General features: G+C 45.6%; 1 protein-coding gene across 1 annotated transcript in view; it reads left to right on the forward strand.

The window, feature by feature from the left end:
- The window catches only part of LAMB1 (laminin subunit beta 1), a 64786-nt gene that overhangs the window by 21886 nt on the left and 27741 nt on the right, over positions 1–15159 (forward strand). The window contains exons 11-19 of the mRNA XM_084897769.1: positions 139–318; positions 455–567; positions 2377–2456; positions 10301–10436; positions 11690–11848; positions 12703–12830; positions 13060–13183; positions 13821–14025; positions 14889–15032. Of these exons, the coding sequence (XP_084753895.1) occupies positions 139–318; positions 455–567; positions 2377–2456; positions 10301–10436; positions 11690–11848; positions 12703–12830; positions 13060–13183; positions 13821–14025; positions 14889–15032 (1269 nt within the window). The remainder of the gene's footprint in view (positions 1–138; positions 319–454; positions 568–2376; positions 2457–10300; positions 10437–11689; positions 11849–12702; positions 12831–13059; positions 13184–13820; positions 14026–14888; positions 15033–15159) is intronic.

A 15159-nucleotide genomic window follows, 5' to 3' on the forward strand; every position in this document is an offset into this window, starting at 1 on the left:
GTATAGGATGCCAGGGGTGGGGTTTTCTTGGCAGTAAGGCCTTCTTTCGTCTATTTTTATGGCATTTGAAAGACGAAGGGTACATATGCATTTATACAAACCCACGTGGTGTAACCTGGTGCTTTTCGTTCTTGCTAGAATGTACCTGTGACCCAGCCGGCTCTCAGAATGAGGGGATCTGTGACAGTTACACTGATTTCTCTGCTGGGCTCATTGCTGGTCAGTGTCGGTGTAAATTATACGTGGAAGGAGAACATTGTGATATGTGCAAAGAAGGCTTCTATGGCTTAAGCGCCGAAGACCCATATGGTTGCAAATGTAAGTACATTCGTTTAAAAGCTTGGGAGCTCTCGTGTGTGCGGAAGTCCCAGACTCCTTTGCAATTCTAAATCCAGACTCCTGCTTCGGACTCGCTTGGTTTATGTTTCTTTGCTTCGTTTTATCTTCAATAAAGCTTGTGCTTGCAATCCTCTGGGAACAATCCCTGGTGCGAATCCTTGCGACTCTGAGAGTGGTTACTGCTACTGTAAGCGTCTGGTGATGGGACAGCATTGTGACCAGTGTGTGGTAGGTAAACCCTCATTGCATTGGGTGGGTAGTTTGTGAATATGGCATGTTTACATAGAGAATGCTTTTCCCTATTGTAGATTCTAGCATCACCCTTATATGTAAATGTTAAAAGACATGAGTAGAGTCCTGACTGGTTTGGCTCAATGGATAGAGCGTTGGCCTGTGGACTCAAGGGTCCCAGGTTCGATTTTGTCAAGGTCATGTACCTTGGTTGCAGGCACATAACCCAGTGGGGGGGGGGGGGGGGTGCAGGAGGCAGCTGATGGATATTTCTCTCTCATCGATGTTTCTGACTCTCTATCCCTCTCCCTTCCTCTCTGTAAAAAAAAAAAATCAATAAAATATGTCTTAAAAAAAAAAAAAAAAAGACATGAGTAGATACTTCACAGAAGAGGAATTATTAAGGAATAATTTTTTTTTTAATCCTCACCCAAGGAACATCAATGTGAGAGAGATACATAGACTAAGGAATAATTTTAACAAGCTATTCACCATCACTCTTGGAATTGTAAAAGAAAACCTCAACGAAATGCCATTTTTGCAGATAAAACTAATAAAAGTTTTTTTTAAAAAAAATGGGAATGCTGACTAATGCAGACAAAACAAGGGGCTGCTAATAGAAATGCAAATTGGCTCATAATTTTTGAAAATTTGGGGCTAAGTATCAGTAGCCTGTAGAAATGCACATATTCTCTGACCCAGTAATCATTTCTGGGTATTGATCGTAAAGAAAGAATCAGAAAATTAGACAAAGATGGATTCACCAGAGGACTCATGGTATCTTTTTGTAAGATTATTTTTCAATTACAGTTGACTTACAATATTATATTCGTTTTAGGTGTACAACATAGTTATTAGATATTATGTACCTAATGAAGTGGTTACCCAGTAAGTCATTGCATCTTTTATTAATCATAGCAAAAATCTTAGAAGCAACAATGGGGGAAAATAGTTAAGTAAATCTGAGGGCTTTCATACAGTGTGATATTTGGTTGCCACTGAAAATAACAGTAACATGAGGAAAGGCTGATGGTGGTATAAAAAAACAAACAAGCAACCTTGTGATATGAGTGATACCTTGATTATACAGTCAGATAATTACCATGAAAAACAAAATCTGGAAGGAAATGTACCCAAAGTGTATCATCCTGAATTCCAGGTGGAATAATTATGAGAGTAATTTTTAAAAATTACCCTATATCCCTTCTAACATTTTTGTGATTGCTTTTGTAATTTGGGAGAGGAAATACTATTGATCACTAAATATGCATATTGCATATATCCTGGTATATTCTTAAAGTAAACTTCTGGAAGTCTGATTTAAATGGTGATCTCTTCTCCTTTTGGTTGTGAAAATAGTCCTTGCTTTTTGGGCTCTGTTTTCACATAAACAAATCCTTGAAAAACTTTTCTGTATGGAGTTTATGGCAGACCAAACTTAAGAAAGATTTAAAGGCCTTCCAAATCATTTGCCAAAACTTCTCTTACGGCCGGAGTAATTCTATTGAAGAAAACTGGCATGGTTGCTACCTTCTCCTGGTGATTGGCTATTTGCAGGGCAAAGAAAAACTACTCTGATCTGGAGTTATCGTGCGATTACGTGTATCCCTCTCTGACCCCAGTGACCTGCAGCTTGGGTGTCCTTATTTCAGAATACCTGTATTCCTTTCTTTTGTAGACTTTCTTCTTTCCGGCGCAATTGAACATTTGGCGGAACAGCCAAAACGCGCCATGACTTGTTTCTTGCTGAGTCTATTGTGTAATTACAGGAATCCACCTTTAGATGTCTAATCTTTTGTTCTGCAGCCAGAGCACTGGGGCTTGAGCAACGACTTGGATGGGTGTCGACCTTGTGACTGTGACTTTGGGGGTGCCTTAAACAGTAGGTGAGTGGGGCTTCACTTTCGTGCTTGTACTCGGTCACCCTATGGTGTCAATGCTTTCAAAGACTTATTCCTTCCAGGAGTTAGCTTTGAAACCTTATAGAAGGTTTATGTTTCTTGGTTTTAGTAGTGTTGATGTTCCTTGTTTTTGTTCTTTCCCTTGACAGTATTTTTTAAATTATGGAAACAATGTATGCCCATCTATACTAATAAAAGGGTAATGTGCTAATTAGACTGGATAGACCAGATGTCTTCCGGACGTCGTTCCGATGTCCTTCCAGACAAAGCCATGGTGGCAGAGGCAGAGGTGGTTAGGGGTGATCAGGCAGGTGAGCGGTTAGGAGCCAGTGGTCCTGGCTTGCACGAGGGATGTCTGATTACCGGCTTAGGCCCAATCCTGCAGTCGGACATCCCCGTGGGGTCCCAGATTGGAGAGGGTGCAGGCTGGGCTGAGGGACACCTCTTCCCCCTCCTCACCTGCCCCTGCATGAATTTCATGCACCGGACCTCTAGTAATTCTAAAAAATTCAAACAATTTTAACAGCTATCCTGCCCTTTCTCTTCTCAAGTTCCATTACCTAGTAGTGCCACTGTTAACAGTTTCTTATATTTCTGTAGACATCAATAACAGTGCTCAGAATATGTGTTAAAAATTACAATTTCTTTCTTAGTTCTTTTAAAATAACATGTTGGGTTTTATTTTTTAAAAGAGACAGTACAAAGAAAAAAAAGCCCATGATTTCCTACTTAACGTTACTGACATTTTTAAAAAAAATCAAAGCAATAGATGTTATGTTCAGAATTGCACAACTTGCTTTTTTATCTAGAGATCTCTTTTCATATCAGCATGTGTTCATCTACCCTCATCATGTGAAAGTACTATGATTTATTTACTTCCAGTCTTTTTGCTTTTTAAGTATGTTTCAGTGAATATTCTTGTAGATATATTTTGATGAATGTAGATATAGCTATAGATTAGATTCCTAATGATGGAACTTCAAAGTCAATGTGAATGTACATTTTTTATTTTAATAGAATGTCAGGTGGTTCTGCAGACAGATTGTGCTAGTTTATTTTTCTACCAACCAGTTACAGAAGTACCTTTTTCTCTATTCCCACCAGCAGTTGGCATCATCATTTTATTTTTCACCAATCCATAAGATGAAAAATGAACTCCCATTTTTATTTGTGTAAAGAATCATTTCGTTTTCTTTTCTTTTATCCAGCTTCCAAGCCTATTAATGAAAATGACATGTAGTAACTTTTAGTTACTTAAATACATTGGTATTCCTTGAATAGATGAGACATGAGGCTCTACCAGAAATTAATCATAATACACATTTGGCAAGATGTTGAATTTCTGGGCGTTTAATTAACCACCTTGGAGTCAGAGAGAGTTTTGGTCTCCGTTGGTTACAGGATCAGATTCAGAACATTTGGTAAAGATAGGGTGAGTGGCTGCCGAGAGAACAGGCAGATGTTTCCTTGGCCCTGAACTTTCCCAGAGAGAACATGCTGAATTCATTGAGCAAGCTTTATGTACTCAAAAATTGACTCTCTTACAAGATTATTTCTCAACACCATGGAAGTCTGCTGGGAGGGAATGGGATTCCAGGCAGCAAGAGCGTGTTCTGTTTGGCCTCTGTATTTGGGTCTGTCCTATTCCAGAATGCGTACTAACTTAACTCAGCACAGCGTGTATGTAGACTGAATGTTTATTCTTCGAAAACCTCCAGACAGGAGGAAGTGAGAACAATTCCATAAAAGCTGGAAAGAAACACCAACTACTTGCCTGCTTATGGAACCACTTCTCTTCTCTGACTTCCCTTTGTGACTCTCAGAACACGCACTGATTCCTTTAGTGACTTACTCCCCAATTCAAAACTGTCATCATACCCCGAGCGCTCCTCATGTAGGTGAAAATGGCATCCATGATTTTCCAAATTATGTCATAAACTCAGGAATGTCCTATGTTCCTTTATCCTAAATGGTTTCTATTACTTACACTCCCTTCCTCTTTTTCTCTATTGTACACACGTTTCCTGTCTCTGAATCCACCCAGACACAGCCCCTGAGCTGCCCCTCCTGTCTCCTGCAAAAAAATGTATAAAAGCCAGGGAATGTGCTAATCAAGTGAGTTTGTGAAGCAAATGTTTTAGTGAAAATGTTAAGGCAGGTGATTTGATCTCTCTCACGTGATGGATGAGACATTCTATCCTTTGGCATGACTGATGGGAAAAAGACCCTTTCAAGTTGCCTCTAGTCCTGTGCCTCTGCAGTGTTTTGTCGAGATCCTTTTCCAAGGTGGCCCCAGGGGGACTTTCTCTAGGACCCCCTGTGGGAGGGGTTGAGGCCCAATCTTCTGAAGCACCAGTTCCACTTGGAGAATGCTTGGGGCATTGCAGAATCTCAGGAAATACTTGCTAAATGAATGGTTTGTTGCAACCACTCTTCAGAATCTTCTATCTGATAATATATCTTTACTTCACTCTGGACACACAGTAGGTAATGATTAAATGTCGATGAACTTAAAGAATTTGAGAAACAAAATATTTTTAAAATATGAAAATAACATATGTGCTCCTTAGGAGAGGCAGTTTCTAACTGTGATCCCAAACATGCCTTAAGTTACTTTGGCCAGGGACTGAACTAAGTGTGAAAGTCACGTGAAGTGGGGAAACTTTAAAAATGTTTTGTGTAATGAGCCAAATGGATTCTCGGAGAACGATAAAAGCTTAGTAACCCAGGTCTATTATGTTGATAGCTAATCTGGACTTTTGAATATTTTTAAGCAAGTAAGACCTAATTAATGTAAAAGATATAACGTAAGCCAGGCTAATGAAGTTTTATCTACCAGATAATCTGCTTTAATGGATTAATGATGGTTGTTAGGTAAATACTATAATAGTTATAAATGCTTTTAAAAAAACTTTTAAAAATGTAAAAGTGGAAGAAGGCAGAAAACAGGTAAAAGTTGTGACATAAGAATAATTTGACTCACAGTGGTTGGCTTTGAAGACAAAAAGGAGAAGGCCTTTCATTGTATCATTCCTCAACATAATTTCACCAATTAATTTAGGGCTTTGATATCTGGCTTGAAGACTTCTTCTAACTCCTAGCCAAAGTCCCCTGCCCTCACTTGATCTTTCAGTAACACATCACTTCTGCATCTCTTTTCCCACTTATTTTAGTTGGCTGTGTATTATAGCTGTTTGTATTCCAAAGGTCTCTTTAGACAGGAATTGTGTCTTTCTTGTTCTTGAATCTCCCTTTCTATCCAGCACAGTGGGCCTTGCAAGTGCTCAATCAATGAGGAAATGAAATTTCTTACACTTTGAAACAAGAGCAGAAATCATTGAGTTTTTCATCGATGTATTGAGTGGGCATCTAACTCTTTGTTAATTGCACGTAGTTGGACATAAAAGTATTGCAGAGCACAGCTCCTTCCCCTTAAGAAAGTATCTGACTTTGGGGGAGGAGTGGAACTCTGGATGAAATGAGTAGTGCTGACTGGTAATCAATGTGGAACCAACTCTTATTTGTAATCAGAATGATAGAGCAGAAATCCGTGTTGAACCGCGGTGGTTCTTACGAATGATCTTTTTATCCTTTCATTTTTCTCCCAGTTTCTTCATAATAGAGAAAAGTTAAAACTGTACAGTATTTGCTCTGCTCAACACTATTTAAATGAAATAGAACATTCCTTCCAATTAAACAAGTTGCTAATTTCTGTGTTTGTGAGAAATCTTTGTTGACCAAAATGGAGATGTCAGTAGGGCTGTGTTTCTGTATTAAAGCTCTAAAGGAAAATGTGTTTCTTCTGACCAGAGTTGTTGGCAGCATTTGGTTGCTTTGGGTTGGGATGAGGGTTCCGTTTTCCTGCTCTCCGTGAGGGGCGCCGTGCCCAGCTTCCAGGGGCTGCCCACATCCCTTGACTCTGCATGGCCTTCTCCTTTGTCCTCAAACCCAACAGCTGTGAGTCCAGTTATTCTCATGTCACAGCTTTTACCCATTTGATGCTTTCTTCTTCCACTTTTAAGAACTCATGTGATTAGATTGGGCCCATCCCAAGGTCCTCAACCTTAATCACATCAGCAAAGTCCCTTAAGCTATGGGAGGTAATATACCCACAGATTCTGGGGATCAGGCCATGGACATCTTTTTGGGTCATTAATCTCCTACCATAAGGCCTGACTTATTTTGTCTTATCTTACATTCTTATTCTACCTTACTGATCTAAATGAACTAAATCTATATCTAGTTACAGGGAAATTTGTGGGGTTAACATACAAACTTTTAAATGTACCATTTCTATCCAGTGTGATTTTTACTTGAACACAGGAAAGGATAATTACATGTAACAAATATTTTGTCTCACTGTGGAGGAGGCAGTAGTTGAGCTTGGCTTTTTTTTAAATGAGTGAGATTAGGGAGATGTAACAAGTGAACTGGGAAGCCTTCTAGCTGCGACAAAGAAGTCTGCTGAAGACATAGAGAGGGAGTGAGTGTGGCAAGGTCAAGATCTGGTCTGATTTGGACCACCTCTGCTCACATTCCTCCATTACCCTCTTAGCTCCTGTCATTTCTGTCCTCTCTCTGTCAGTCAAGATCCTCTGCGACCTTCAGAGCCACCTATTTCAGGATGCTGCCCTTAATCAAATGAGCAATGCCTTCCTCTAAAGGCACAGTAGTTAGCCTGTAGGTACTTATAGCGTTTTTATTTGTTGTTTTGGTCAATTGCTTTATTTTTGAGTCTCCCAAATTAAATGGTAATTTCTTTAAGAACAAAGACTATTTCCCCCAGTCCCCAGTTTTCTTTCTCCTTATCACTTAGCCAGAAGTAATGGACTTTGCCACGGAAGTAAGGATTGATTCAGAAGAAAGTTGACAATGGACCAAATGTGAGGGTATTAACACCAGGAAGCACAGCCTCAGGAGCAATATTTGCTCAGTAAATATTTGTGGAAGAGTATGAGGAGTGTGGTTGATCTGAAATTAAAGGGCGGGCACCAAAGAAGTGTGGGTTACAGAGGCTGCTGGAAACCAGGCAGGGGCATGGTGGCTTGATATGAGTGGAAACAATGGTGGATTTTAATGAAATGATGAAAGCAATGCTGTGGGAATATTGGCTTGGCAGTGTAGACAGGATGGCCTGGGCAGGAGCAGAGAAGAGCTTAAGAGGTCAGTTTGGAAGGTTGCTAGAGTAACAGGTATAGAAAGAGGACATACTGGACTAGGAGAGTGGAAGTGACAGTGAGCAGAAACTGACTTGAGAAATATCGGGAAATAAGACTTGGACATTTGGGGATAAAGAAAAGGGAAGGTTATGTCTCATCTATAACATCAGAAGAAGTTTTAATCTGCTGACAGAAATAGCAGAGCTGAATATAAGAAATCAGTGGAACAGGTGACAAGCAGGTGGGGACAAGACAGCTGGGCAAACCATGGAAATGTCCCGTTCGTGGCTGGATGTATACAACCAGAGCATGGCTGGACGGATGCCGAGAGCTGTGGGTGTGAGGGCTCTCTCCGCAGGCAGGTAAAACCGCAGGAGTGTGCTTGCTGAAGGAGTGCGTGTTGAGTGGGAGTCCGGCCTAACAATGACAACTCAAGTCTGTGAATACAAAGAGGAGTGAGTGTCAGGGCTGCTGTGAGGGGATTCCTTTCTCCTGATCAGGTTCTCCAGAGCTGTTTCCTTTTTAGAATGGGGCTGCAGGGGAGAGGCCATACCAGGGGTCTGCCCACTGGCCTTGTCCTCAGCTTTGTTTGCTTATTTTCTAGTGATGGCATTTGAAGAATCAAGTTCTTTTCTTTGGTGGTTCGTGTTTTGGACGTAAGTTCCCTCAGTAGTCATCTGGGCAGGAAATGAAGATTTTCTTTTGTCCTTAGGATGTAGTGTCTGATGCCTAGGTTTTTTGGAAATGGCTTTTGTTGGTGGACCAGGCCACAAGAGGGCTAGGTCCTAATTGGAACAAGCTTTTCTCCCCTGGGAATTTGGCTCCGGGACATTAAGGACTTATATTCCTGCAGGGTAAAAACGACTCACATGATATACAGAAGAAGACTTTATTTGGACTTAGAGACTTGGTTTCAAATGAACTTTGGGATAAGAAGGAAAAAAAAAAAAAGTCTGGGAATGGGTTTAAAGTAATAGTTTTAAACCACATGACTTCAATGAAGTAAAAATGAATGTGTATAATTTGGTTTTACCATGTACACAAAGTGATGATACTAAGGAAAAAGACAGATGTATGCTGAGAACAAAATGAATAAATTATTTCATTATTCTTGAATAACGAGTTCATCCCAAGGCCTTTATTAACTAAAAGAGTAATGGACTGATTTTTTAAAAGTTGTGTTATTACAGCAAATCTCCTATTCTTTTTCTGTTTGTTTTTAAAATTCGGAACGCCTATCCTTCATGCGTTTGTTTGTTGAGCCAGTGTCTGGGAGCACTGTGCGTGCAGAGCCCTGAGCCAGGCCCTGCGGGCTGACTGAGGTGAACACGGCACAGCCTGGGCCCTCAGGAGTCGGCAGTGCAGGAGGGGGTTAAACAGGTCTGCCAATAATTATACCAGAGAGAGAAGGCCAGAAATGTCTTATCAGTGCTGCTAAGGAATAATTGAAGCCTCAGGAAGCACCAGTAGGAATGTAGGAGGAGGGAACCAAACAAAACTTCATGAACGTTGAGCTGGGCTTTGAAAAATAAGTAGGATTTGAAGACGCAGGGCCTCAGCTTGAATGGACAGCTGCTGTGTGATAGCTTTGTTGTAGATGTGGGAAATACATCCTTCCTTCTGCAAGGAGGTGGTGGCGTGGAAGAGAAGGTGTTGCACTTGATGGAGTGGGATGATGGTCGGGGAGTCCTTGGTGAACCTGGAAAGAATAGGTGGACCTCTGCCGGGTGAATCGGGGAGAAGGGCGTTCCAGGCTGTAAGAATAGCGTAAGCAAAGGCAGGAGGTCCTGAGTCACCAGCACGGTTGAGAAGTTGTAAGCAGCTCGGTGTGGGGAGAGATGAGGGAGGATGAGGCTGGAAAGGTAGAGATGGCCAGACGGTGGAAGTCCTGTTACACCTCCCCAAGGCCACTGAAGTGGTAACAGTTCATGCATCTTAGAGAGGTTCATCTGGGCAGCTCTGGGGTAACGGCTTGGGTTGGGAAGTGGGAAGACTAGCAACAAAGATACCAATTAGAAGATTATAGTTGCTTTTCCTGTGAGTGAGAGAAGGAAGAAAGGCGCGGCATAGCCCATGGAAAGGGGACAGAGGCACCAAACGCTAGGAGGCGAATTCGCAGAAGTGGGTTCCTGATAGATACGAAGAAAGAATCCAGAGAATAATTTCCAGGTCTCTGACTTGTTGACTCAGTGGTGGTGGTGGTGTCCCCGATAGAGAACATGGGAGGCGTTGAGTGCAGTTGGTCTCTGGGACAGCTAAGTTAGAACTGTCCTCCTAGGAGTTGGATATTAGGGTCTAAGGCCCAGGAAAGGGGTTGCAGCTGAAAATAAGGCAAGCAACCTAAGCAGTAGAAAAAAGAAAAAAGAAAAAAGAAAAAAAAAAGAAAATAAAAACAGGAACATCTGTTATATCTATAGAAAACCGCTAGGTGGGGTGTGGACGGAGCATAGTGAAGACAGGGCAGGGGAGGTAAACGTGAAAGACCTCGTCACGCAGAGTTTGGGATTCATCACAGAACATGGTTTTCCCAAGTACTTATTTTCCAAAGGAAGTAAGAAGATCCCCCCTGGATCTTGCACCCCTTTAACGTGTAATGGCAAACGCACAGCCGCGTCCGACGGGGCTCCTTGGTGAGAGGCGAGCATGCTGACCCCCTCTGCTCCTTCCCAGCTGCTCCGCGGAGTCGGGCCAGTGCATATGCCGACCCCACATGATCGGACGTCAGTGCAACGAAGTGGAGCCGGGCTACTACTTCACCACCTTGGACCACTACATCTACGAAGCAGAGGAAGCCAACTTCGGGCCCGTGAGTAGCGGGCGCTTGGCAGGTCGGGAAAGGGGTGTTTGGAAGCAGCGATGACGTGTACACATTTTATAAACAAATCAGAAGTATTTTTTCGGTGAGCCCAAAGTAAGGATCAGGACCATGGGAACCTGGGAACAGTCCTATTTAAAGCTAAATTCATAGGTGGCTCACAGACACTCCAAGACATTCACTAATAAGGCCTTTGGTGTGTGGGGGTATTTTTGTGTTGCCTTTTCTTCCATTCTTCTTTCCACTTCTGCTGCACGCTTGCTGTTGATCTGCTATAGGAAGTACTCAGGACGATGTTTCAGTTTCCTGCGGCTGTGGAATAAGCCGCTAACATGTCGTGGCTTAGCTGTGTGCCTGGCACTTTGGCGTAGGTGAATGAGGCTGCTGGTGGCCGGCTGGGCGGTTTTCTCTGAGTGACCTCTCCTCGCAGCATGATAGAGGCAGGAGAGTGAGACTTTTACATGGCGCCTGGCTTCCAAGGAAGAGACAGAACTGTCGGGTCTCTTAAAGCCTGGGCCCCGAAGACAGAGTCTCATTTTCTTGCCTTTTTTTTTTGGTCACCTCATAGGTCTAGACCAGATCTGAGGATGGGATAATGTAGGTCCTACCTCTTCTGGGTAAAGTGCCCCCTCCCCCCTCCCCCCCCCCCCCCCCAATGGAAATGCAGGACTTCTTTGGAGATGACTAACCACAGGCATTATGTCCCCCTGCAAACAAATCCAAATGCACGTTGAGTTAAGCAGCTCAACTTGGTCAATTCTCAGCCTCAGTGATGATCAAGAGCTCATCGATAGTGGGCATTGGTGATTATATCGTTTCTTCACTTGTCCTTGGCGCTTGAAACAAATGCCAGTGAGAGAGACGGAGAGAAATAAGTCCACTAAAGATTGGCCTGACGTTGTAGAAAATCTGGGAAATGCCCTGTGACGCCTAGACTGGCTCATGGCAACACGTGGGATGCCCTCTTCCTTCCTCTGTGCACATCCCCCTGGCTATACCGCAGAAGGTCTGTCCTAGGCCTCGGAGTCCCGCCTCCGATATCCCCAGACTACCTCAACCACAAAACTAAAAAACCAATTGGCTGTTTATATATGTAAAAACATTTTACAGTCTCCTGGGAAAATGTGACTACAAAATATAGGCAAAATAATGCAGGTTTGTGCCGTTGGGTGACTTCAGATTGCTCTGTTACATTTAATGGAACTGCATTGCAAGTAACACAGGGACTGTCTGCTGGTCCTCAGGAGGTCACCATCGTGGAGCGGCAGTATGTGCAAGACCGGATTCCCTCCTGGACCGGAGCGGGCTTCGTCCAAGTGCCGGAAGGGGCTTATTTGGAGTTTTTCATTGACAACATTCCATACTCCATGGAGTATGAAATCCTCATTCGCTACGAGCCTCAGGTAAACCCTCCCCGAATTGTTGGGGACCAGGGGGATATTGGTAGAGAAATCTTTCTTCTAATGGACACTGTTTTTGTCAAACTTGGAGGTTCCACTGGAATAGAGAATTCTCAGTGACTTTCTAGCCTCCATGGAAGTGAACATGCACATTTTTCTTCAATCCGATTTCAGGAACGTTTAGCAATCCCTTGTTAGGCACCTAAGCTTGCTGAGAACGGAGGTGGTGGCGAGAATGTAACCGGTCCTGTCTCTGCCCTCAGGGCCTGCACTTCCCAGGGGCAAACAGACACATGCACACACACACACACACACACACACGCCCCTAACTGTAAGACAGAATGAGAGCCTCTTGCCTGGAGGCTGGGCCAGGGGCTACCAACATGATTCATAGAAACAGATGCAGGCCTCACCTTCAACACGGATGACATTTTGACACAAAGTCAGGAAGAGCATGAGCAATGGAGAGGAGAGTGTTTTGAGAGTCATTCCACGTAGCTGGGTGTCGGGTATGGTCAGGGCTGCTGCTTGGAAAGGTGCTAGGACCCATGAATGAGCTTGTGCTCTGCACTCAGAGGAAGCCATTGCAGGTTTTGAGCAGGGGATCGTCATGATCTGAGCTGTGTTTGAACACGGGTGGGAAGGGACGGTGCGGAGTGCAGGGAGAGCAGTTGGGACGCTGTTTCAGGTCCAGATGGGAAGGGATCAGGCTGGAACTGGGGTGATAGCAGAGGACACGGTAAAGAGGGAAGAGAAACGCAAGCAAGTGTCCTCCGGCTGAACTGGGCAGAGGCCTTTGCAGACAGGAGCAGGGGGCCGGGGCAGACGGTCCTTTGACGGGTGGCTTCTTCCTCCAGCTCCCCGACTACTGGGAGAAGGCGGTCATCACGGTGCAGCGGCCGGGAAAGATTCCCACCAGCAGCCGCTGCGGCAACACGGTCCCCGATGACGACAACCAGGTGGTGTCCTTGTCGCCCGGGTCCAGGTCAGTGTGACCGCGGTTGGCAGCTCCATAGAACCAATAGGCTCGCTGAGCATTTCCTTTATTTTCTGTTATCTTGCCTGTGGTGCGTTCTACAGCGACTCTTTCAGGGTCAAAGGCAGACACTGACCGTTGACTTCCTTCCCTGGGAAAGAGCTGTGTCGCGCTCTGATTGGCGGACTGGATACCTGCAGGTTGACTTTGGTTGTTGTTGTTTGTGGTCTGGGGGCAGGTACGTGGTCCTCCCGCGCCCCGTGTGCTTTGAGAAGGGCGTGAACTACACAGTCCGGTTGGAGCTGCCCCAGTACACCTCCTCCGACAGCGAGGTGGATAGCCCCTACACGCTCATCGACTCGGTGAGTGCAGGGCCGCTCCCCACACGCGCAGGGAAGGCCGGGCAGGAGGTGTGCATCTTCCCCCCCAGGGGTTGGTGGAGGGGTCTTGCTGAGAGACTAGGCCGGAGTCATCTTTTTACCTCCAGGGATGCTTTGCTTATTTGTTTCAGTGAAACCCCACCCTCCGGCCCTAGAGAGTGGCTCAGCTGTTTGAGCATCGTCCGGTGCACCTAAAGGTCGCCGGTTCGATTCCCCATCAGGGCATATACCTGACCTGTGGGTTTGACCCCAACCGGAGCACATATGGAAGGAAACAGATCAATGTTTCTCTCTCCCTTGCTCCCCCCCCCCCTCCCCTCTCTCTAAGCATGTCCTCAAGGGAGGATATCAAAACAAAACAAAAAAATTCCACCCTCTGATTACTTCTGAAAATATGAAATGTCTTAAAAATGACACTTCAAAAACCATCAAACTACCTAAGGTTTACCTAAACCCTTTCTGGCAAGAAGATTTCAAGAATGGGAAGGTTTATTAAGAGAATCGGACTTTTCCTTTCCGTGAGTCAGAGAAGCATCTGGGGTTTGATGTGTTCGCTTGCTGTCCCTGTGGACGCCGGGTGTCCGTGTCTGAACCCTTTGCTGATCTCGCTTCCTCGTAGCTGGTCCTCATGCCGTTCTGTCAGTCGCTGGACATCTTCACCGTGGGCGGTTCGGGCGACGGGCCCGTGACCAACGGCGCCTGGGAAATCTTCCAGCGGTACCGGTGCCTGGAGAACAGCAGGAGCGTTGTGAAAACGCCGATGACCGACGTCTGCAGGAACATCATCTTCAGCATCTCTGCCCTCATACACCAGACAGGCTTGGGTAGGTGTGAGCACGGCGGCTCCTGCCCTTTTTCCCTGAGAGCCACGAGCACCCTTGGCACCGTGAGGCACGTGGGAAAGCACCCCGCAGAGAGAGCTGTCAGGCCGGCGGCACAAGAAAGACCGCGTCTCAACAGGTGTTGTCGTTAGCCCTCGCCAGTCTGGCTCCCGGCCTGGTTGGGGCACGGGCGGGAGGCAACCAATGGGTGTGTCTCTCTCACATCCTTGTTTCTCTCTCTCTGTCTGTCCCCCTCCCTTCCACGGTCTCTAAGAATCCATGGAAAAATAGCCTTGGGTGAGGGTGAACAACAACAACAAAAAAAAAAGTTTGTCTTTTTTTTTTTTTTTTTTAAAGAATATTTCAGTGATAAAGCCCCATTGTGAATGCAATCAATATGCAAGACACACACCACACACCATACACCATACACTACACACCACACACACACCCAGGAGGCGTGAGGCTGCAGCGTTGGGAGGGCCATTGGGCTGGGGTCAGAGGCGCAGCACAGAGCTGAGTTTGGTTTTCTCTTTGAAAGGTCGGACCCTCTCCCACAGGTCCTTGGGCTTCTGTCTTAGGTCCTGTGATCTGTCAGCTTTGAGGGAGAGAAAACCTTAATGGTTTTCCTGGAAAAACCGCTTGTACCTGCCAGCTCTGCGTCCTGTAGCTTCCCTCCTGCTCCTCGCGGGGATGAGATTGGATTCCGTGGGAATTCCGAAAAGCCCAGGGCGTCCAGGAGGAAGGACCTACCAGAGAGAGCCCCGGGGAAGGGACAGCCGGGCCGGGGCCAGGGCCGACGAGCTGCCCTCCTTTCCGGGAGGAGCCGCCGCCGTGTCCCAGCTGTGACCCCTTCTCCCCCGCAGCGTGTGAGTGCGACCCCCAGGGCTCCTTAAGCTCCGTCTGCGACCCCAACGGCGGCCAGTGCCAGTGCCGGCCCAACGTGGTCGGAAGGACCTGCGACAGATGTGCCCCGGGGACCTTCGGCTTCGGCCCCAGTGGATGCAAACGTAGGTTCAGCTGACCTGGGGTGTCCTGCAGGTTACCTGGCCAATCCCGGCGAGGTCACCCCAGCCCCGCGGGCAGGCGGGGGGAGCCCCCGGGAGGGGTGTGCTTGCATGCAATGCGTGTCTCAAG

This window comes from Pipistrellus hanaki (genome assembly GCF_964339955.1).
Source record: "Pipistrellus hanaki genome assembly, chromosome: 10".
Lineage (NCBI taxonomy): Eukaryota > Metazoa > Chordata > Mammalia > Chiroptera > Vespertilionidae > Pipistrellus > Pipistrellus hanaki.